Here is a 24082-nt window from a genome sequence, read left to right on the forward strand (position 1 = left end):
AATCCCCATAACCCATCTAGCTCATCTCCTACTCCCCTTTCTCCATCAACCCACAGTTTGTTCTCTATGGTTAAGATTCTCTTATGGCTTGTTTCCTTCTTCCCTTTTTTTATTCCCCCGCCCTTCCACTATATTCATCTGTTTCCTTTCCTAAAGTCGACAGTGATTGAGATCATTTAGTCTTTCTCTGACTAACTTATTTCACTTAGCCTAATACACTCTAGCTCCTCCCATGTTGTTGCAAATGGCAAGATTTCATTTTTTGATGGCTGAGTAATATTCCACTGTACATATACATACCACAACTTCTTCATACATTTATCGGTTGACGGACATTTGGGCTCATTCCATAGTTTAGCTATTGTTGTGCTAATGCAGCTATAAACATTGGAGTGCATATACCCTTTCAAATCTGTATTTTTGTATCCTTCGGGTAAATATCCAGCAGTGCAACTGCTAGGTTGTAGGGCAGTTCTATTTTTAACCTTTTGAGGAACCTCCAAACTGTTCTCCAGAGTAGTTGCATCAGTTTTCATTCCCACCAACAGCACAACGATTCACCTTTTTTGGCATCCTTGCCAACACCTGTGGTTCTTGTGTTGTTAATTTTAGCCATTCTGACAGGTGGTATCTCACACCTGTGGTTTGTATTTGTATTTGTATTTCCCTGATGATGAGTGAGGTTGAGCATCTTTTCATGTGTCTGTAAGCTTCTGGATGTCTTCTTTGGAAAAGTGCCTATTCATGTCTTCTGCTCATTTCTTGACTGGATTATTTGTTTTTTGGGTGTTGAGTTTATAAGTTCTTTAAAGATTTTGGATACTGAGCCTTTACCAGATACATTGTTTGCAAATATCTTCTCCCATTCTGAAGGCCATCCTTTAGTTCTGTTGATCATTTCTTTTGCTGTGCAGAAAGAAGCTTTTTATCTTGATGAAGTCCCAATAGTTCATTTTCGCTTTAGATTCCCTGGCATCTGGCAACATTTCTAGTAAGAAGTTGCTATAGCTGAGGGCAAAGAGGTTGCTGCCTGTGTTCTCCTCTAGGATTTTGATGGTCTCCTATCTCACATTTAGGTCTTTCATCCATTGGAATTTATTTTTATGTATGGGTATGAGAAAGAGGTCTAGTTTCATTCTTCTGCATGTCGCTGGGAGCAGGACATAATTTGTAATTAAAAACAACATGGGTACATTGTACTCATATGCTAGGGATTTTTCTCTTACATCATAAAAAAAGCTACCCAAGTTATAATAAATTATGCCTGCAAAAAATGAATCCACTTACCTAAGTGAATGGTAAAACTTTCTTCCAACTTTCTCTGCTCCTCATAAATCCTTCCATTTGCTTCTACGGATTCTCTGAACTGACTTGGTTGAACTTTGATTTCTTCACTGAAATTAATAAAATTATTCATATGCTTTTTTTGTCTATTTGTCAAAAACTCTTCATGAAGGAAAGAAAGCTTCATAATGAAATGAGACAAAATGAAAGCTGAGAGTACCACTTAATTTATTCCTAAACTACTCCTTAATCCATGGTAACAAGGAAGAATCATAAACACCAGAAGTTCTTAAAATTCCTACTTGTTCTTTGATTTCCTTACAGTAAGTAATACATATTATTCTTTCCAGTCATTAGAATATCAATGCATGTGGCCTAAGAGAATATTAAATGAAGTAATTAACTTACTATTTTAAAATGGCACATTTAAAAAAATGTAATATATCCTATATCAAGGCTGACTCTAGGAAAAACTAAAAAATCAGTGAAGTGATAGAAATAAAAATTGAGAAGTCAAATAAAAGGAAGAAAAAAAAAGATGAAGTTCATTTTGATGTATTCACATCTTTTTTTTTTAACCTTTTCCTGTCTTTTTTCCTGCCTTTCAAAGACATTCTCCTCCCTTTCAAGGACTTCTCTCTTTGCTCTACTGTGTTCTTGCTTATTTGCTGAAAAGGTTTCCATGGAGGCACTGTACAACTGTAAATTCAAATGTCACGGTATGCTGAAGATGACATAAGTCTCTAATAGTCATTTTGGACTACATTTTTGGGATTATTCCAAAGAGTCTCATTAGTCTCACTAACTTCATTAGTATATACAGGAAATTTAAACCTAAAAATAGATTTATATTAATAAAACACTCTCATTGTAGGATGTGAAAAGCCCCAAGAGATTGCTGCTCCCACTCTAACAACAAGAAAAAGCCAGATCATCTATAAAATCCTAACTTTTCTGAAACTTGAGGTAACATGGCAACCAAATAAATTCAATTCTAAAGTGCAACACACCCCTCCTAGGGCAGACAGGAGACACAGTTTTCATTTCTGGCAGCGCATGGTAGAAATGAGTTGTTGTAATGTAAGGAGGTAAGAAGAACTCACTAAAATTTTAATGAATTCTTAAAGGCCAAGTGTGGGCTAGCATGTAAATTTGGAATAGCTATGAGCCTCAGGCACAAGGGAGGTCTGCATGTACTTGCAAACTCTTCTCCATTGGTCTCCACCAGGTGTTTCCAAGAAAACACTGGAGGCAGTCCAGGAGACAAGGGAGCCCCTTTGGTGGCACAGACAGAAATGCTGAGAACCTCTAAGTTCAAGCCCTAGGTAGACAGGGCTTGCCCAAGACTGAAGCTGGACAAAGACAATAGAGACCTGTTCCCCACCCCCAACTATGAGTCTAGCACCAAGTCTGATTCACAAACAACAACAGTCTATTCCTCAGGGGTAGAGCAACAGCATAGAGACCTCATGCTGTGGCACAGGCCCGCAAAAACTACTAGAAGTTTTGGAAGGAACAGGATGACAGGGAAAACCCCTCTAGAAACCAAAGCCCCATCCTAAATACAAAGTGGCAGCAGCTTACAACAGTACAGAACATGAAGCCTGTGGTTATCACTGAAAAAACAAAAACCAAACTCAGCTCAACTACTGACTAGTGCAGCATGACCTTCACATTAATGGCCTGTTCATTTCTGGACATAAATATTATTTACCTTAGTCTCTTCTAATACACACAACATCCAGCATTTATCTTCTAAAAAACAGAGAGAGAGACACCCAAAAAAGCAAGCAAAAGAAACAAATAACCCATTGTCAAGAGCAAAAGCAATCAACAGACACAGACTGGGCATACAGACTGGGCAAGAGACTGGTACTGGGCATAAAAGAAAAAGACTTTCACACAACGATGATCAATATGCTAAAAGATCTATTGGAAAACAACACACAAGGATGCATAAGTAATTTAAGCAAAGGGAGAAAGGAAACTAAAGTACCAGAAAGAAAAACATGATATCAGATTGATGATTACAGATATCAACTCCTTTGACAGGTTCATCAGCAGACCACCAACTTGTTTTATGATACCACCATTACCCTGATGTCAAAGCCAAATGAAGATATCATAAGAAAAATGAAACTAGAGGCGCCTGGGTGTCTCAGTGGGTTAAAGCCTCTGCCTTTGGCTCCAGTCATGATCCCAGGGTCTTGGGATCGAGCCCCACATCGGGCTCTCTGCTCAGCAGGGAGCCTGCTTCCTCCTCTCTCTCTCTCTCTCTCTCTCTCTGCCTACTTGTGATATCTGTCTGTCAAATAAACAAATAAAATCTTAAAAAGAAAAAAAACAAAACTCTACACCATCATATATGATATATGTTTATTTTATAGTAGACATAACTACTTACATATAATGTATATGAAATAATACATCGCGACTAATGCCTATAAATCTTAACTATAATATTTCTAGAATACTGCTGGGTAATAAAAAGAAAAGAACTATTCATAAATGAAACAACATGAATAAGTCACAAAAGCATTATGATAAGAGAAAGAAGCAAGACACAAACTGCTACATAATAGTTTGATTCTACTTATAAGACATTCCAAAAGAAATCAAAACTGCAGGGACAGAAATCAGAGAAGGTTGCCAGGAGCTAGGAAAGAGAAAGGAATGAGCTATAAAGATATAAAAAGGAAATGCTATATCTTGATTGCAGTGATGATTTCATGACAGTTAAGTTTATCAAAACTCATCAAAACCTAAAAGAGGTAAATTTTAATTTGCATAATTTACCCTTCAGTAGGCCTGATGTTTTTAAAAAAAGCAAAAATAATGGCTAAAAATAAAATGCCACTTTTATCAATTTCTTACAGGAGTTCTATACGGAGTTGAGTTGAAAACAAGTTTCTGCTGCCCAAGGAAACCGCTATTAAAAGAAAAGCAAAACTGACAAAGTCACAGTAAAAACATCTTTTCATAGGAATACTTAGTTTGTAAAAGCAACATCAGCTAGAGGCCAATATGTACACAGTGGAATTAATTCTATAGATTGAATTTCTAAAACTATAGCAGCAAAGCGAGAGATGATTTTTATAACAAGGGGCATTTTCAGCTTTCTGAAATCCGTGACTCTCCGCATTTCTTTTTTTTTTTAATTTTAATTTTAATTTTATTTTTTATTTTTATTTTTTATTCAATTAGCCAACATACAGTACATCATTAGTTTTTGATGTAGTATTCAATGATTCATTAGTTGCGTATAACACTCGGTTCTCATCAGATCATGTGTCCTCCTTAATGCCCATCACCAGACTCTCCACATTTCTAACCAAAACATACAGCATATACTTTACATTCTGGCTTAATACACACATTTATTTATAGAAAGCTTCATCCATGATGTGCTCTCATATTTTTTCCTTATTCTACTCTGCCATACTCCGTTCCAGTCCATTTCATTCCATTCCATTTTATTGCTCTTTTTAAACATCTTACTGGAAAGTAATGAATCTAGAATGGTCCTAGCAGACTGCAACCAGCGGTTTGAGAAACACGGTTATACATTATAGGATACAGATGCTCTCAACACTTCTTTCTGCCCACCTCTCCCTTTGTATTGTGTTCATTAGTTTTTAAAATTTCTTGTTCATTATTTAGTTGAAATGAGGAGTAGAGTCAAATATATCAGTGTCAAGGATGTTACCCCACTTCTAATCATAAAAATTGTTCAAATATTTCTAAGGTGTTGCCTTGGGAAAATAAGGCAAATGACAGATTATAATATTTGGAGAAGAGGTGATACAGATATCAGGTAAACAGTTAAATGATAACTCATCCATCTGCCTATTTGTCTCCCCATCCTATAAATATTTATTGAGCATGTCTTATGTGCCAGGGTGAAGAGGTAGACACTTGGCAAGGATCTGGGTATAACAGTAGAAAAAACAGACATGGCTTTTGTCTTCAAGGCAAGACTAGCAAGGGAGACTGACATTACACAAATAAAATGCTATTTCTAAATGTTTGGAGCAGATACCAGGCAACTGTTGGAAACAGGATTATCATATTTGTATTAAGTACATTTCTAGTTGAATATACTTTAAGATTTGAAAGAAAGAAATTCTCAAACATATGAGTATATACCCAGGAAATAATATAAGCGCTGTCAAGCTCCAGGGCAACATATGAATAAAATGCATTTAGGCCATCAGGTACTGTACAAGTTATAAATTACAGAAGTCCTCTATACTCCTTTTCCTTCTTTTTTTAAATTAAATTCAATTAGCCAACATACAGTACATCATTATTTTTTGATGTAGTGTTCAATGATTCATTAGCTGTATATACACTCCTTTTCTACCTTGTACCTGCTTCTATGACTGCAAATGTCATTCTATACAGTATTATTTTATTTATAGATCAGTCTCTCTAGAATATAAGCTCCACATGTGTAGCCATCTTTGTTTTTCTGCTTAGAGAGTGCTTGGCATTTAAGATGCATTCAACCAATGCTAACTGCACTGAACTGAAACCAATTGAAAACAAACAAGAGATTGTACTTGGGATATTTAGATATACACACCTAAGAGATTTATAGCTAAGTTCTAGGGGGGTAAGTCACTATTTTAGGCCAACCAATTAACCCCCCTCCCAAACAACCCACACAAATCCAGATAATACCAAAGGTGTTAGAAGTATAAAATTATCTTGGATGATCATTGGTAACTTAAAAATAGCTGCAACTAAAAGATTCAATTTTATAATATATACGAACTCTTCCTAACAATGAACTTTCATCTAATAAGAACAACAGATGGGTAATACCTGAGCGAGCTGTTGTTAGGGTTTTTTAGGTCTTGATGAAGTTTTATCACCCATTCCTGATATTCTTGCTTTTGGATGGCAGTTGATTGTTTTAATTCATTTGACCATTTATTTTCTAAGTCCTAAAAAGAGAGAGTACACCAAGTGGTCATTTTCCTTTTTTTTTAAATAAGCATAAGTGAAAGAAAATGTAACTGTGTATCTAAAAATCATTGTACTTTACTTACTTGCTGGGATTCAAAATGCTGAGCAGCCAGTGAATTTACATCTTGATCTGTCAGTGATTTTCCCAATTCCTGCATCACTTTTTCCATTTCAATGCCTTGTCTAAAACATAAATAAGCGGATCAGATATATTCATGATATCTTTAAGGGGATGGCCACTCCAGATCCATTGAACAAGCTCCAAGGAGTGAAAATAAAATTTTTTCTTTTATAAGAAGATGTCCAGGAAAAGCAACTGTAATACCTGGAAAGCACTCTGAAGGCCTGGAAATGGGGATGTGAGAATGATGATAATGTCATATAACGCTTCATTTGTTCAGCTAGATCTTGATCTAAATTTAACACAAAAGTGAAAGCAGTCAAAATCTAGGCAATCTTTCAATTTCCATGACTAATGCTTGAAACTAGACTCCTTTCTCATCTGCAGATTTCCTTAAAGAAGACACTCTGACTCCAGCTGTACATTTTCTACTTATATGCACAAGAGTTAAAGTGACTTCAAGCTTTGAAAGTTAGCTTATAGTTATCACCTGAAGCTGTCAGTTAGGTTCTAAGAATCAAACTGGTATTAAATCACAAAGTTCTCTTTACAGAATATAAAATACATTCTAAAGATATGTTTTGGCCTTACATTCTTTGTGCAGAAATTAAACATGGTTTTTCCACAGGAAAAGCTAATCACTGGTATTAGAAGTTCAGATACCAATTATTTGTGGGAGGGATGGGCTGTGCAAGAAGGCCTGGGGGAGCCTTTGGCAGTGCTGGAAATAGTCCATTTCTTATGCTGAGTGATGAGGGGTGTGCTTACTTTATAAAAACTTACTGAATTGTATACCTAAAGTTTGTTGTCTTTTCTATATATTTTAATAAATAAGTTCTTAAAAATTTTCAAATTAAAAAATTATCCTCTTATATAAATGTATTAAAAAAGTTTGTTCTAAAATGTATTTCAAACAGATGGGAAAAGAATGAAATAAAGATATAAATGAAAAGGATTTTACTATCAGTCTAATTATATTAAATGCTCTTAAAAGAATTTATCCTTACTTATAACAACTGATTAAGATACTTATACGTATATGATAAATAAAAGTCATTTATATGTTATACATTTCTATATTTACCTCCTAGTATTAAATATTCAGTACCATTTCGTCCTCACTTAATTCTAATGAGGGTGACCCCATTAACTTCTAATATCTATGGGGGCCAGGTGCTTGCAAGTAAAATTTTTAATTAAAGAAGAAATAACGGCAACAGAGTTATAAATACAAACTTTGATATAAATAGATTAATATTTTACATTACGCATGTTCCCTCTAGTGGATAAAACATATCATTGCCATTTTTAAGTTTTAAAGATTCAGTATCTTTAAATATCAATAAATGAGTATCTTTAAACATTTATATCTTAAATCTGGCTTGCTAACAGTAGTAAATTAACAGTGAGGAAAAAAAGACTAATCAATAATTCAACAAAGGAAACTGCATGAACATTTATTTTATCCTAAATGTGTCAGAAATGCAAGAGCTAAAGATACAATACAATTGTCTCAGATTAAGATCAAAGGAAATTTTATTGTATTTCTAGTTCTGTCTAACTAGATATTGGCTCAGTATGTCAGGTGTGACAATTCTAACAACCTGAATATTATCTTGAAGACACTTAGAAAAAACGATTACAAAAGTCTGCTGTAACAGAACAAAACAGCAAACAATGATTATACTGTGCTAAGAAACTGTCTTTTAAAGATGCAAAGTGGAATTAAAATGAAAAGAGGACTAAGAAAATGTGTCACTTCTGCTTATGCATGGGGTAAATGAATTGGGTGAGCTTCCATGGCTATCAGTGAATTCCAACTTGCCTTAAATTATACTGTTCACCTTTACAACAATCACCTACCTCAAGAGGAACCTAGCTTACCTTTCCCTTTCAAGCTAACAGTTTGGGTATGTGGAGAATAAACTACAAACTGTTGTCAAAATAAATGTATTTAAATATTATGTTTACAAAGAAAAAAAACAAAACAAAACCCCATCAAGAGATTTGGCCAAAGGACATTTCAAAAAATAACATAAATCCAAATAAACTCCTGCTAAAAAGCTATTCCACGATAGAAAGCAAAGTATGAAGTACCAGTAAATGCAGATAATTAGTAAGTTAATGCAGCTTCCCAAAAGGTGAAGAATCACGTGGAATAGAAATCTTCTTTTGATTTAGAAAAAAAGAACAATTATAGAATATTGATGGCCAGATGTAGAGTTTTCTGTGAGGTGTAGTGAGTAGGTGGCAAAGTGGGCACAATTCAGAGTAGCTCACCAGCTAAATGAAAGTACTACTTGTGGCTACTAATGGACTCCAGACAGCCAAGCTAGGAATTTTTCAATATATCTAAATAGGCAGAATGAGGACAGTCCCAGAAAACCTGAGATTTAGGAGTAGATTCAGAATGAGCTGAAGGTTATATTATTTGAAGCTTTGGTAGGAAAAATCAAATAAATGAAGTTCAACAGAAAGTAGTGTTAGGTAGTTATACTTCCATATATTTATATAAAGTTAACCTATATTTTCATTCTTATTCTAAAAATATATTCACAGTTCTACCGGCTACATAATAAAGGACTAAAAAAAAAAAAAAATCAAATTTTTGTCTTCTTCAGGGTCACAGCTTCAACTCTTTACCTGGTGGCAACTACCTGTACTGCAGGTGTCCCACCTAGAAAGGAATAAACTGCCTCAGGGAAGCTCATCAGCAAAGCTAAACCCATACGGAGTGACAGATGTCAAAACATCAAGTTCTTTCTGACAGGGAATGCTCTAATATTCTACTAGATTGGAAAATAAAAAGTTGAGAGGAATAGAATTGTTATGAAAATGCACAAATCTATGCAATATAGTGAAAATGCTGATCTGGTATGCAGAACCATATTTCTCAGGAAAAAAATGACAATCCATTTGCTTATAATTTTTGCATGTTAAATTTCCCTAACTATGACAACCCTCAAGATAACAGATTATTCTCATCTTGCTGGTCCCAGCATTTTCTAATGTAAAGCAAATGAGAGCCAGAAGCAAACTGGTACATCATTTTAAATTTATTAGTTTGGGACAGACTATCACGTCAGTCACAAAAAATACACGTGATTTGGTCCTAATATAGTTTCACAATCAAAGAAATTTCACATCAGCCACTCAAAACATTATCTTAATGCCATGTACCTAAAGTCTTAAATGAGCATTTGCAAGGTAATAAATGTTATTAGATTCTGCCAGATTAAAATAGATTATCTAGAAGAAGCTTATCCTGATTATTATTATATTTTATAGAATTGCTAGGAAGCAATCTGGAAAGTCATACTTTAAAATAAATAATGCTAGCAATCTTTTACTTACTCTGGAGGGAAAAAAAATGAATCACAAAAGGACTGTTTGCAATACTGTACACAATGAATTAAAAACTAATTAAAATGTCCTGGACTAATACTAGTGCTATTTTTTCCCTCATGTAAATAAGCTTACAAAAATGAACTGAAAGAGAGCATGAACTTAGTAATGGCAGGGTTTTAAATACATTCTGAATGGGGAGAGAGCATGGTACAGTGGTTAAAAACTCTGGAGTGGAGCTACGACTTCAAATTCCAGCTTGTCCTTAGACAAGTTATTTGACTTATTTAAGCCTCATTTTCCTCATCTGTAGAAGGGGCTAATAATAGTAGGGTTGTGGTGAGAATTAAATGAGATAGGGCATCTGTTATGGACTGCATGTTTGCGTCCCCACAAATTCGTATATTGAAACCCAAATCCCCAGTGTGCTGATATTCAGAGGTGGGGCTTTCAGAGGTCATTGGTGTAGACAAAGTCATGAGGTTGGAGCCCTCATGATGGAATTAGTATCTAGAGCTCTCTCTCCAGAAGGGATGCACTAGGACCACAACCTGAGGAAAGGCCACGGGAGCGCACACTGAGAAGGCACTCTGTATAAGCCAGATGGGTCTTCCAGAAATCAAATCTGCCGGCACATTGATCTTGAACTACCTAGCCTTCAGAACTGGGAGAAAGAAATTTCTCTTATTTAAGCCACCCAGTCTATGGTGTTTTGTTATCGCAGCCTGAACAGGGCTAAGACATCATCTAAAGCTCTTTGCGCAGTGCCTGGAACTTACAAATAACATATAAAGCCACCATAATTTATTTAGGTAAGTCACTTAGAAATTTTATAAGCCTATGATGACTTCCTAAGTTGAAATTACAAACTGAAACACATAAGAAAATTAATTTTCAAAATTAGAGAACCTTTTTCTATTTTGTTCTTCGATTTTACAATTAAATGAAAACCAATTGTTCTGCAGCCATCATATCGGACAATATGACATTTAATCATGATAGTGCAAGAAATCTGAAATACCTCTCTCGTAATTTTTTCAGCTCCACATCTCTTTCGCCGATCAGTTCTGAGATACTAACAAAGTAATTATGTTCCAAATTTAGGAGAGTTTCAGAGGCTGGAGAATGGATTAGGTCATGGTACACATCTGCAAAATCTTCATCCCAGCTGGGCTCTTCAGGTCTTGCATGCTCTAATGTGGTCTACAAGATGACATACAGACATTCTCAAATCATGACATGGCATTTCATTTACTATACTACTAGGGTAGTACATATAGTATGAATCTTTTTTTGTTCATCAGACAATGGATTGAGACCTTTTATTTATATATTTGTAGATATAGGTTATATAGGATTATTTGAGTATACAAAAAATATGGAAAGACATAAACTAAGTTATAATATGAATTACCTGGAGGTAGGGATGAGGAGGGGGTGCTAATATGGAGGAAAGGATAGGAAGTGTCCATAATTGAAAAAAAATTAAGGGTGCTATGATCTCATTTCTGTAAAATAACACACACACACACACACACACACACACACAAAGGGATGATCAACAAAATGCTAATGGTGGCTACTTCAGGAATGTGGGATTTCTGATGACCTTAACTTTCTTTATATTATATTATTATAATTAGAAAAAAGCTTCTCATTATCAAAAATACATTGCTAAAAAAAGGTTTTTAGGATATACATTTAGAAAATGAGGTTACATTTATACTCAAATGTTTAGTGATGCAATAGCCCTATGTTTAGTGATGCAATAGCCCTGAAAACCCAATTCATGTGTAGGATTTTACATCAAGATAAATCCACAAAGGGTGCCTGGATGGCTCAGTGGGTTAAGCCTCTGCGTTTGGCTCAAGTCATGATCTCAGGGTCTTGGGATCGAGGCCCACATCAGGCTCTGTGCTCAGCAGGGAGCCCGTTTCTCCCTCTCTCTTTGCCTGCCTCTCTGCCTACTTGTGATCTCTCTCTGCCTCTGTCAAATAAATAAGTAAAATCTTAAAAAAAAAAGATAAACCTACTCAATTATTTTGACTTTTTCTAGTATTCTGCTTTCTTCTTGAAATGCTTTTAAGAATATGAAATTTTTAAAAATATGCTTTTAAGGATATGAAAACAGTTTACTATCAAAATGATAAGGGACTGAGTAAACACTGATAAACAAGAAAAACAGAAACATGGGGAGAGGCAAAATGAGGATACCCTCAACACACACACAGATCCACCCAAGGAAGTATACACACAACCATCTGGGGAGGTACAGATGCTGTCCCAAGGACCTGGGATCTGTCAATACATCAGACAGACACAATGCTTTTACAAGTGAGAAAAGTGGCTGAGTAGTCCTTTGTCAAAGATTATATAATTTAACAGCAAAAGTGGAAATGACACAAAGAATTCAATGTTTTTTCCATTACTGATCTTTGTAGACATACACCTGTAAAAAGAACAATCTGAATTCTTCCCTTTTCTTACCAATGAAAATAAAAACTGTAATCGATGATGATACAACTTAGAGTAATAATTTACCTAAAAATTAAACAAGCAGACATATCCCAGAAATAGGTTATCTTGAACCCAGTCACTCAATAGGTAAGCTTTCCCCCTTGTTTTCTTTCACTTACACTTCAACCAGTTGCCAGATCAGGAGGGAAGAGTTTAAGGTGACTAGCTGAATCTTGAACATGGATTTCATCTGCTCTGATGCCTCTGAAAACTTGAAAGCACATTCTTTTTTTTTTTTAATGTTATTTTTTTAGTGTTCGAAGATTCATTGTTTATGCATCACACCCAGTGCTCCATGCAATACATGCCCTCCTTAGTACCCACCACCAGGCTCACCCAACTCCTTCCCCCCCCTCCTCTCCAGAACCCTGTTTGTTTCTCCGAGTCCACAGTCTCTCATGGTTTGTCTTATCCTCCAATTTCCCCCAACTCACTTCTATTTCCTAATGTCCTCCGTGTCATTCCTTATGTTCCACAAGTAAGTGAAACCATATGATAATTGACTCTCTCTGCTTGATTTATTTCACTCAGCATAATCTCCTCCAGTCCCGTCCATGTTGATACAAAGGTTGGGTATTCATCCCTTCTGATGGAGGCATAATATTCCATTGTATATATGGACCATATCTTCTTTATCCAATTATCTTTTGAAGGGCATCTTGGCTCTTCCCACCGTTTGGTGACTGTGGCCATTGCTGCTATGAACATTGGGGTACAGATGGCCCTTCTTTTCACTACATCTGTACCTTTGGGGTAAATACGCAGTAGTGCAATTCCAGGGTAATAGGTAGCTCTATTTTTAATTTCTTAAGGAATCTCCACACTGTTTTCCAAAGTGGCTGCACCAATTTGCATTCCCACCAACAGTGTAAGAGGGTTCCCCTTTCTCCACATCCTTCCAACATTTGTTGTTTACTGTCTTGTTGATTTTGGCTATTCTAACTGGTGTAGGGTGGTTTCTCAATGTGGTTTTGATTTGAATCTCCCTGATGGCTAATGATGATGAATAATTTTTCATGTGTCTCTTTCCATTTGTATATCTTCTTTGTAGAAGTGTCTGTTCATGTCTTCTGCCCATTTTTGGACATGATTATCTGCTTTGTGTGTGTTGAGTTTGAGGAGTTCTTTAGAGATCTTGGATATCAGCCCTTTGTCTGTAGTGTCATTTGCGAATATCTTCTCCCATTCTGTGGGTTGCCTCTTTGTTTTGTTGACTGTTTCCTTTGCTGTGCAGAAGCTTTTGACTTGAAGTCCCAAAAGCACATTCTGGTAACTGCTCTAGGAATTATAAATAGCCCACGTAACTTAAGCTCAGTTCAAAATTCACTTCAGGTTCATGCTCAAATTTTGTAGGAAGGAGCCCTGAGAGATCATAGGGATCTGCCCGCCCCTACATAGTACCAGATAAGCTAACTAATAATTGGCAGCATCAATTTAAAACTTGGCCTAGAGCAAGCCTTACAAATAGGTAGAAACTACCTACACGAGAAGCACTAAATAGAGTTTTTTCCTAACCTAACTCATGCCATCCATTCAGGATAGAGGATACTAGGAAGGGAACTGTGATAGCTGTGGGGAATGGGAGCACTGGGTAAAGGCCTACAGAGAGAAAACTGTTTAATGTCCAGGCCATTACTTCTCCACTTCCACCTTCCCGCATAAAGCTTTGGCCCTGAGTTCACAGACGTCCTCTCTTTTCCACCTCCTGTCATCAGCCTGGGTTACCTGGATGCCCATGTGGATAAACCAATCCAATGCCCTTCCTCTTGCTTCTTAGAACTTATTTTTACTAAGTTCTCTACTTCTCCTTAAAACCCCATTCTGCATCATCCCCAGGAATAGCTTAGCCTCTGAAATTGAAACATTCAGTCTTTGACTATAACCTCTAACCAAGATTCACATTCAATTACTCCCAGGCAACTGGTTCTTTAAATCATCAGGATCTCCACTGCACAGACCCTTCTACTTTCTCATATTTTATCAGCCATTAGGTCCAGCCCAGCTTCATTTTCTTCTCTTAGTTGTTTAGAGAATGGTCCATTGTCTTGCCAAAATCCTCAACCCCCCAGAACTGATATTCTTTCTCTTGCCCACCTAACAAAACTCATATTCCTCTTCTCTATGCCTGAAATCAGACTGTATAACACTGAAGCAGGAAAAAAAGCACAAAACTGTGAAGTTTATGGTGACAGATTGGTGCTACTCTAATGTTTGGTGCTACTCTAATGTTTCCCTTGAATGATGCCTGGCAATCCCATCTTTTTCTGGTCAGTTCTCTCCTCAAATATCCAATTGTGTCATTAGTTCCCCACCTCATCTAAACATGTGGCCTGTTCTTTATTAAAGATAAAGTAGAAGCAGTTAGAAGAAAATGTCCTCAACTTCCTGCTACTAAAGCAGTAAAATTTTCAGAATCTGTATCCATCCTTTCCTTCTTCCTTTCTGCCAAAACAGGAGAAATGTCCCTCCTCCCAGTCAGGATTAATTCCCTGAGTTCTGGATTTTATCCCTTCTAGTCTTCATTGGTACCATCGCAAACAAACCTCTGACCTTGTGTTTTCATTTCATTTCTATGCAACCAAGCTTCTTGAGTTATCTGTACTCATTCTATTTCCACACTCCCACACTCCCACACATTCTTAAAGTCACTGAAATCTAGTTTCAGCCCCACCAATCCATTAAAACTGATCTTGCCGCAGAGAAAGATTACTTGATAAACCCAATGGATATTTTTTGAGTCTTTTCCTCACTTCATTTTCTCAGCAGCATTTGACATTATGAGCTATTTCCTCCTTCTTGGCACCTCTTCTCTCTCAACTTTCATGAAGCCATAATCTCTCTTCTTTCTACTTCCTGGGCCAATCCCTCTCTTCCCTTTGCAGATTCTTCTTCCTCTGTTCATCTCTTAAGTGTTAGTGTGTTCATTTATTTGTATATTCATCTATCTTTTTTTTTTTTTTTTTGCCATCTACCAACCCATACCAAAGCACTGTTATTTTCAGGCACTGGGTACCAGAGCTATAATAGAGAATACACTAAACATTTCCAGGCGCCTATCCACACAAGCAGTAGATACAAGTAAGTCAACAGATAACTATAATGCAGGGTTTCATCAAGATTCTGCACAGGAATGCATTCTTTTCCTTCTACATAGTCACCCTGGGCAATTTCATTCATCCCATGACTTCAAAATTTATCTATGTATGAATGACTCCCATACCCATGTCTCCAATCCAATCATCTTTCTTGAGTGTCAGGTGTACACAGCTAAGTGCTTATGGGACTTCTCCACATAGGTGCCTCTTGTAGGCACTTCCCATTTAAAGGGTATAAACTGAAGCCATCATTTTTATGCTGTAACTTGCTTCTCAGGTAAAGGGAGCTCAAGTGAAGGGAGCCACCATTCCACCATTCCCTCAGTTGTCCAAGACAGAAATCTGAGCCAAGTGATATTTTATCTTTCAAGTCTCAGCTTAATTACTACCATCTTAGAGAGGAGTTCTCTAATGCTATATAAATTAGGTTCTCCCAACCTACCTCACCCCCTTCATGGCTCTCCATGGCACCCTACTTATTTCCTTAATAACATTTTTAATATTGTAAATTACATACTCATTAAGTGTCTTCTTCACGAACATTACATGAGAATAAGGCCCAGATTTGTCATGTTGATACATCCCCAATGTCTGGTACAGGATCCACACACAGTGTTTGCTGAATAAACAAATATATGAATGGAAAGTCTTTGGTATCTTCTCTTTATCTACCATTTTAACTACCATTATTCTAGACTAAGCTTTCATAATTTCTCCCCTAACTATAACAGTCTTCTAACTTATTCCAGTATTTCTCCCTTGCAGGATAAACTCTTCACACTAATGCACTGAACTGATATTCCTGAAGTGCAAATAGGATCATCATCTTACTTCTCTGCTAAACTCTTCTAAAGCTGCTCATTACCTTCAGCATAAAGACAGAATGCAAGATGACTTGCAATTCTCTTTCTTAGCCATTCTGAACAATTTTCAGTTTTTCTAATGTGCCATGGGCTCTCTCACCTCCAGACCTTTATATTTATACCCCTTACCTAGGATATTATTTCTCTCCTCTCCCACCACACACCTTCCACCCACCTATTTCCAACTAATCTTTCAGGCCTCAACTCACTTTCTCTTTCCTGTGGGAAGCTTTTCTGAAGTTCTCCAGCTTTGTGCTCTCCTTGCACTGTTCTGTACCATAGCACTTATCACATTCATTGCACTTAATTTAATTTTTATTTTTTTAAAGATTTTATTTATTCACTTATAAGACACAGAGAGTGCATGAGTGGGGGGAGGGGAAGAGGGAGAGGGAGAAGCAGGCTCCCCACTGTGCAGGGAGCCCCACATGGGGGTCCACCGCAGGACATGAGATCATGACCTGAGCTGAAGGGAGATGCTTAACCAACTGAGCCACCTAGGCGCCCCCACGGCACTCAATTTTAAATATTTGTCAGTCTGTAAACTCTATGAAGGTAAGAACTGTGTCTATTTTCTTTCTGCTTATCCCCAAGTGCCTAACACAATATCTGACGCCCAATAGAAGCTCAGTTCACATTTGATGAATGGATGAATACAGAGACTTGAGAAGACAACACTGAAATGGAACATAGGGCACCGCCAAAAATACAAAGTCAACTTCACAATTTTGCCAACAGTTGGCTCTGTCTAGCTTTCTTCATCTAGCCAAGCTTACTTCTCATAATTTTAAAAAATTAGTACAATAGCAAAGACATAGCAGTTGATTAGGAAAAAACCATAAAAGGTTTTTAGAGGCTGAAAACGTAGAACCTATGGCAGTAGGCAAGAAAAGGAAACACGGAAGAAAAGAGAATTCCTCCACACAGTAGGGATTCACAGTCAGACACACTTTAGTAGGCCATCAGAACCTCTGCTACCAGGCAGGTACATCCATTGAAGTACATACAGCTCTGTTGTCAGGGGGCAATGGTCCTCTACAACAGAAATCCCTTACATGATAGCAGGATATTCGGTACATCTCTGCAGAGATGGGACAGACATCCTTCCTTGGAACTGCCCCTCACTGTATCACCTAAAGGTATCTTCATTTATATTTATAACAATGACACGGGGTTCTCAGGAGTCTGAGATCAAGAGCTGCACACTCCTCCTACTGAGCCGGCCAGGTACCCCTGTACTACATTTTTAGAAGATCTTTGTCAAAAAGTGGTGAAGGCAAAAGTTTCATGATTTAAATATATTAGCATTTGAAATATCTGCTAAGTCCATTTATAGTAAATGGAGCTCCTTCTTTCAAAACCAAGGTCATCAATATTACTGTAAACATTATGCTCTTTCACCTTTTTACTGATGGTCCGTTATCCTTCTCAGGTGACTGTAATACTGTTTACCCATACACCGCAGCCATGTGGTAGCCCCCTTTCTGGGGCTCATCACACTTGGATTCTTCTGATCTCTGCAAGGCGCAGCTTCTAATCTCTGCTGGCCTTTTGGTGACTTGCAACATAGTTTCTTTTTCCTTTTTAACTCCTTTTTAGTTGCTGATTCCTACATTTCTTGAGCTTGTACTAGCTGTTCAGCTTTTATAATTTTCACAGCCTGAATATATCCGGTGGGTATAACAGTATTTGGGTCCTCTCGGTTTTTTTCCTGACAGTCAAGATTTCCATTTTTTACTTTCAGAATTAGATTCTTCACTCTTTCTTTCCTTAATTCTTTAAAAACAAACAGGCAACTATACTTCTATATTCTGGCATTGCTAGAAAGCTGAACTCTATGTAATATGGGGTGCTATGTATCTTCTAAATTTGCAGAGGGTGAGAACAGATTACTTGCTTTATGGAGGCTTGTTGATTTTAGTTCACAGTAAATTCGTACTCTTGGGAGTAAATGAGTAAGTATGAAGTGTTTTTATTTTGTTATATTAATATTCTTATTATTATTACTATTGTTATGATCATTAATCTGGAAGATAGTCAAATTCCTATTTTTAGAATGGCTAATATGCAGAAGAATAAGGAAAGCCATAAATTAGTGAATATGGTAATTACTTTTTTATAATAATATCAACTTAAACACCTAACCAGTCACTGACCTAACATTTGGGAAGTTGTCTCTTTGGTTATACCAAATCAGGGCTGGAAGAGGCTCTGCTTCCAGATTTTGTATCAAACGAATAGCAATCCCAGAAGAGGGGTTGATTGCTTTCTTCAGGAACTCTTGGGCACCCTTCCTCCCCTACCTTCTCTACATGCTCCTAGGTATTTACCCTGATCCCAACACTAACTGCACAGTGTTACTGGCTACAGACTTCTTTGTTTCCTTCCACAGAGCATAAGCTCTTTGAAGGCAAAGACTTATTCTCAATTGTGTACCCAACCCATTTTAGATATACAAAAAAAATACTACTTGAATAAATTGAGTAGAATTATTCTTTTACTACATCTTATGTTCTTTCTCATCAGCAGAAAGATGTGGTTTTAAATAATAATTTTTACAGGTGTATCTTTTTTAATGCACCTGTGTTCTTAATATTTAAAATAATACATGTAAATAGTATCATATTTTTTAAATATACTAGGAAACCTTAATAGGCATGAAGGAAACGGCTTTGAACAACAAAATATGACCCCATAAAATTGATTTTTAAATTCTCATAGACCGAGTTGCTTAAAGTGGGATGTAATTCACTCATTATAGCTTGCAATTATCGAATTTGTGTTTGTGTAGTTTTGTTTCTGGCTCTCTAACTCAAATGTAAATTCATTTTGTATCTATCTCATTCACCGTTATATGTCCATATTTTTTCACATTATACTTCTGAGAAATCAGAATGTGTCTTGTACTGATGATATCTTGGTATCCTATCATTGTTTAATTGGTGGTGGTGTTCTATCTCAGTAGTAAATAAAATAATGGTGTGTTATGATCGACGGCATCTTAGACTTTATGAAATAAGATATATTACTTAAATAGAAAAATGATGACCATATGTAACTATAAAAATGACAGTGAGGGAGTGCCTGGGTGGCTCAGGCGGTTAGTGACTGACTCTTGATTTTGGCTCAGATCATGATCTCAGGGTTGTAAGATCAAGCCCTGCATCAGGCTGTGCACTGAGCATGCAGCCTGTTTAAGATTCTCTCTCTCCCTCTGCTCCCCGACCCCTACTCATGCCAGTTTGCTCTATCTCTTAAAAAAAACAAAAAAGGCAACAAGGAACAGTGAGGATAAGTGAGAGGACAAAAGTAAAAGCTTAAAATGAACCACTACTGCTAGTTTAAGGTTTCCAGATGATACAGGTCACCTGGCTAAATTAGAATTTCATATAAGAAAAGAATAAATTTTACTCTAATTATATTCTATATAATATGTGGGATATACTTACAGTAAAAAAAAAAATTCATTCTTTGGGATTTGAGTGCCCTATATTTTTCATTGCTAAATCTGCCAACCCTGTCCTGGTTAGAAATACAAAAGTAGCTTTCCTTTTACAAAGACATTACATAAAGTATTTGGTGCTTACCCTCATACAGGAAGGAAGCACATGAACGTCAATACAGATCATGTATTATGGAATAAAGTCTAGTATGTTGAGAAAAAAGGATTCCACAACTGTTTCACTATTACTTTAGCAATTAAAAAGCTTCATCGAAGTCCAGAATATCCCTGAAATTCACAATCTGATCTATTTTCTTACCTCAGCATAAGCTTTGGCCCATGAACTGGCTAGCTGATGTAAATCTACTTCACCGGATTTCACAGCTTCCAGGGATGCTTCGGCGTCGCTGTCATAATCCCTGAGGGATTCTTCTTCTATAAACTGGCTTAGAGCTTCTTTTAAGTCTGTAACAGGGATAAGAACTGCCAACATCAGAAAATCCCAACATAAAGAGGGAACATTTTACCTGGATAGGTCTTCCAATGTGAAATTTTATCAAGCTTGTATCCTTAACTTAATGTCTAAATAAAATAAAATTAGCTTGGGGATCATTTGACTAGTTTCACAATTATTTTTCTTACTATTACAGGTTATTGCATTGAGAATGGTTAAAACTCTTAACTCTTATGTATAACCTTGACACTGATTTAAAAACATTACTTTCTTAAGTCTGATTTTTCAGTTTGAAAAGAAAAATCTGAAAAAGAAACTGAAAAACTGAAAAAGAAAAATCTACAAATTTTCAGAAGGCTATTGTATTTAAATAAAAAAGCTTCCTATATATAGAGTTACATTCTTTGAATTTGAAAGAGAAATTGGGTGATTAGCATATTAAATGGATTTAATTGGGATGATCTATAATTCCAGTTTTAGCAACACTACTTAGAGATGATATAATGGAAAGAGCATAGGGATAGAAATCGGGATATTTGTGTTCTGATTTTGGCTCTGTCACTATGTTTGTAACCTTAGACCCATGGTTCTCAGTTTTTAGCATGCATCAGAATTCCCTGGAGGGCTTACCGAAATAGATTGCTACATGCCACCCCCAGAGTGTCTGATTCTGAAAGAATGGGGCGAGGCCCAAGAATGTGCATTTCTAACAAGGGATGCTGTAGCTTCTAATCAAGGAACAACCTTTGGGAACTGCTGCCTTAGGCAAAGAATTTAACTTTTCAATGTACCAGTTTCCTTATTTGTATAATGAGATCGTGTTAAAAAGTTCCTAGATTCCATTACAACTCTATGACCTAACATATTCTCAGCTTCAAATGTTTTTATCATTTGCGAGATAGAACACAGAGACCTTTTACAAATGATTTAATACAGATGACCTTATGGAATTAATTTAGGTAAGCAATAATTATTCAAAGATTAGTATTGCTTCCCTTCCATGACATCTCAGGAATAGAGGACCAGATCATTAAAAAGGCAATGCATTAGCAACGCAATTCTCTAATATCATAATTAGTGATAACTGAAATGAATCCACCCAACTAAATTAAGAGAGTAAGCATTCTAACCCAAACCTTGTAGCTAATTTTTCATTCATTTTAAAATTTTTTTTAACATGGGGCGTGAACTCACAACCTGAGATCAAGACCTGAGCTGGGATCAAGAGTCAGACGCTTAACTGGCCAAGTTGCCCTGGTGCCCCTATAATTTAATTTTTAATACTAAATTACCTAGTAAACAACTACAAGGGTTATAGAAAAAAATTCAATAAAACAAAGGCCTGGGGAACCTTTTTATTCTAGGAAACAAACATATCTGCTGTTTCAAGCTTCTCAGGCTTAAGCTTTCTAATATGAAATGTCTAAGGGAAGAGACTCTCAGAAAATAATAAAGTGGTATTAAAAAATCAGTCCTCGGGGTGCCTCAGTAGCTCAGTTGGTTAAGTGTCTGACTCTTGATCTTGACTCAGGTGATGACCTCATGGGTCATGAGATCAAGCCCAGTGCTGGGCTCCACGCCCAGTGGGGAATCTGCTTGAAGATTCTCTCCCTCTGCTCCTTCCCCTACCCCCACATGCTTGTTGTATCTCTCTCTCTCTAAAATAAATAGATAAACCTTTACAAAATTAGTTCTCACCTTTTTCTATAAAGCATGGTAAACTGTGCAGCAGCATCAGGCGCCCATGTAAATGACTGGCATTCTCTTGAACAGGAAATTTGAGAGGCACCCTCAGTTCTAAGCACTGACTTCCTACTTTGAATTTATATACAAATTCCCTCTCTGTGTTGCAGAATCTTTCTCTGCTTTTCTTCATCTTCTTCGGCAGGATTTCTGTAGAACAAACAAACAAACAAAAACCCAGCAGATTATAAGTCCATAAAAATCATGTTTTGTTATTGTTGTACCACTTCTAAGAAAATGTTCCACGACTCAGTGATTTTGTTTGTGTGACTCAAAGCTAATTACTTTCGGTTTTCCTACCTTCATCCCTGCATTTTAATCTTCATGAAGAAAATGAAGTGCTTCTTTTTTTTAATGAAAAAAGTTCCTTTTGAATTCCACTTGGGAAAAAAAAAAAACATTATGCCCATAAAGTATTTTGCATACCTAGGCAGAGTTCTCAATAATAGAGAGAGAACATAGAGAAGAGCAGAGAAGATTTTTAGGAAGAGATGACTAGGTGGACAGATAGAGAGTTTATGAAACAACTGGTGAATACAAAGTCAAAGAAACAGATCGGGGACCAAGAAGTGATCTTGAAGATCTCGGATGCTGTAAGTATGAGATCTTATTGGATACGGATGCAAAAAAGATGGTGTTAGGAAGATTTCCATGTGAGAAAAAGATAAACCAAAAAAAAAAAAAAGTACAGTATATCCCAAAAGGTAAATCAGACACTTTTCAAAAAGACGAAATTCTGGCCACAAAGAGTAAGAATCAATATCAATTAAGGATTTATTTATCAGCCTCCTTAGTAGGCTCCATCTCTACACTTTTCACCATCAAATCAGTTTTCACAGTATTCTCCATGCTGAAGTTACAGTAATCTTTCCAAAGTGCCTATCTGATCATGTTGCTCATCTACTTAAAAGTTTTTGATCATATTCCATTGCTCTCAGGATAAAATTCAAATGCCTTCACCCAGTACACAATGTTTCTATTTCCACACTTCCCCCCCCTCCGCCCCCAGCACCTGCAACCCCTCATCCTCAACACACAAATTCACAAACCGTTTTCCAGCCATATTAAGCTCTTTTTAATACCAAACCTCTCTTTCCACTTCCAACCTTTTTGAATGATTTTTCTTTGCCTAGAGCACTCTTACTGCTTTTTTTTTTTTTTAAGATTTTATTTATTTATTTGACAGAGAGAGATCACAAGTAGACAGAGAGGCAGGCAGAGAGAGAGAGAGAGGGAAGCAGGCCTCTCGCTGAGCAGAGAGCCCGATGTGGGACTCGATCCCAGGACCCTGAGATCATGACCTGAGCCGAAGGCAGCGGCTTAACCCACCGAGCCACCCAGGCGCCCCCTCTTACTGCTTTTTTCTTGGATAACAACTACTCGTTCTTCAGGTCTCAGCTTAGATGGGCACCGGGGAGTCTTTAAATTTGTAAGACTGTCATAAGGATTAATTGAGCAATAAATACGAAGCATCTGACAAACAAGATGATCAACAGATGAAGGCTAGTAATAATGAAAGTTCTCTAATACCGTAGTAATTTAAAAATCATAGGTTACTGATTGAGTATACGTGATGAAGACAAAGGCAGTAAGGGAACACTGTAAAAGGGAACTGAAAGTTAGGGATAAGTGGGTTATGATCTAATCTTGTTTAGATTCAGTATTTTCGATCAACAAAAACCATTAGCTCCGGTTTTAAACGGTTCAACATATAAACTTACTACGTTTCAACAAACTGAAACTTTAGTTCTCTCTCCCCAATTTTATTTTATTTTATTTTATTTATTTTTAGCAGGGGTAAAAATCAAGGAAGGTTTTCCGGGTAAAATCAAGGAAGGTTTTCCGGGCAAAATTGGGATGGGATCCTGCCGCCAACAGATTGCAGGTTCTGAGTGCAGGAAAGGGATGGCAAGCTGCCGGCGCGAGAAGCTCTTGCCGAATGAGGACAACACCCCCTCCGTTAGGCGGTTGCAGTCCCAAAGATCTTCCTCGCTCTTGGTCCTGGGCTCACCTACCCTAGTTCCGAAGTCCTGAGCCGAACGCACACTCCAAGCTGTCAGTGAGCTGGGGCACAGGGAACATCAGCGGACTTACCCCTTTGTTTTTACAGCCAACAGATCCGCTTCAGCAGATTCGCCCATACCTTTTCCTCTTTCCCAACACTCTGTAGACAATTCCTCGGTCTAAGTGTCCCTTTTCCCATCCTACCTCAATTTAATCATTAAAAAACATAAGAATGTGTATTTT

General features: G+C 36.8%; 1 protein-coding gene across 4 annotated transcripts in view; it reads right to left on the reverse strand.

Annotated features, from left to right (window-relative positions):
* Positions 1–24064, reverse strand: part of C8H12orf4 (chromosome 8 C12orf4 homolog) — a 40711-nt gene extending 16647 nt beyond the window's left edge. Inside the window, exons 1-7 of one of the 4 annotated variants that reach the window (XM_047741825.1) lie at positions 23930–24064; positions 21791–21985; positions 19958–20103; positions 10743–10924; positions 6339–6438; positions 6112–6233; positions 1288–1394 (exon numbers count right to left, since the gene is read on the reverse strand). In XM_047741825.1, the coding sequence (XP_047597781.1) occupies positions 1288–1394; positions 6112–6233; positions 6339–6438; positions 10743–10924; positions 19958–20103; positions 21791–21968 (835 nt within the window). In that variant the 5' untranslated portion in view covers positions 21969–21985; positions 23930–24064. Of the gene's footprint in view, positions 1–1287; positions 1395–6111; positions 6234–6338; positions 6439–10742; positions 10925–19957; positions 20104–21790; positions 21986–23846 lie in introns of all 4 variants that reach the window. The other 3 variants (XM_047741821.1, XM_047741822.1, XM_047741824.1) reach the window with 3 other exon arrangements.
* Between the last annotated feature and the right edge of the window lie 18 nt (positions 24065–24082).

The sequence above is a fragment of the Lutra lutra genome, chromosome 8 (genome assembly GCF_902655055.1).
Source record: "Lutra lutra chromosome 8, mLutLut1.2, whole genome shotgun sequence".
Classification (NCBI taxonomy): Eukaryota; Metazoa; Chordata; class Mammalia; order Carnivora; family Mustelidae; genus Lutra; species Lutra lutra.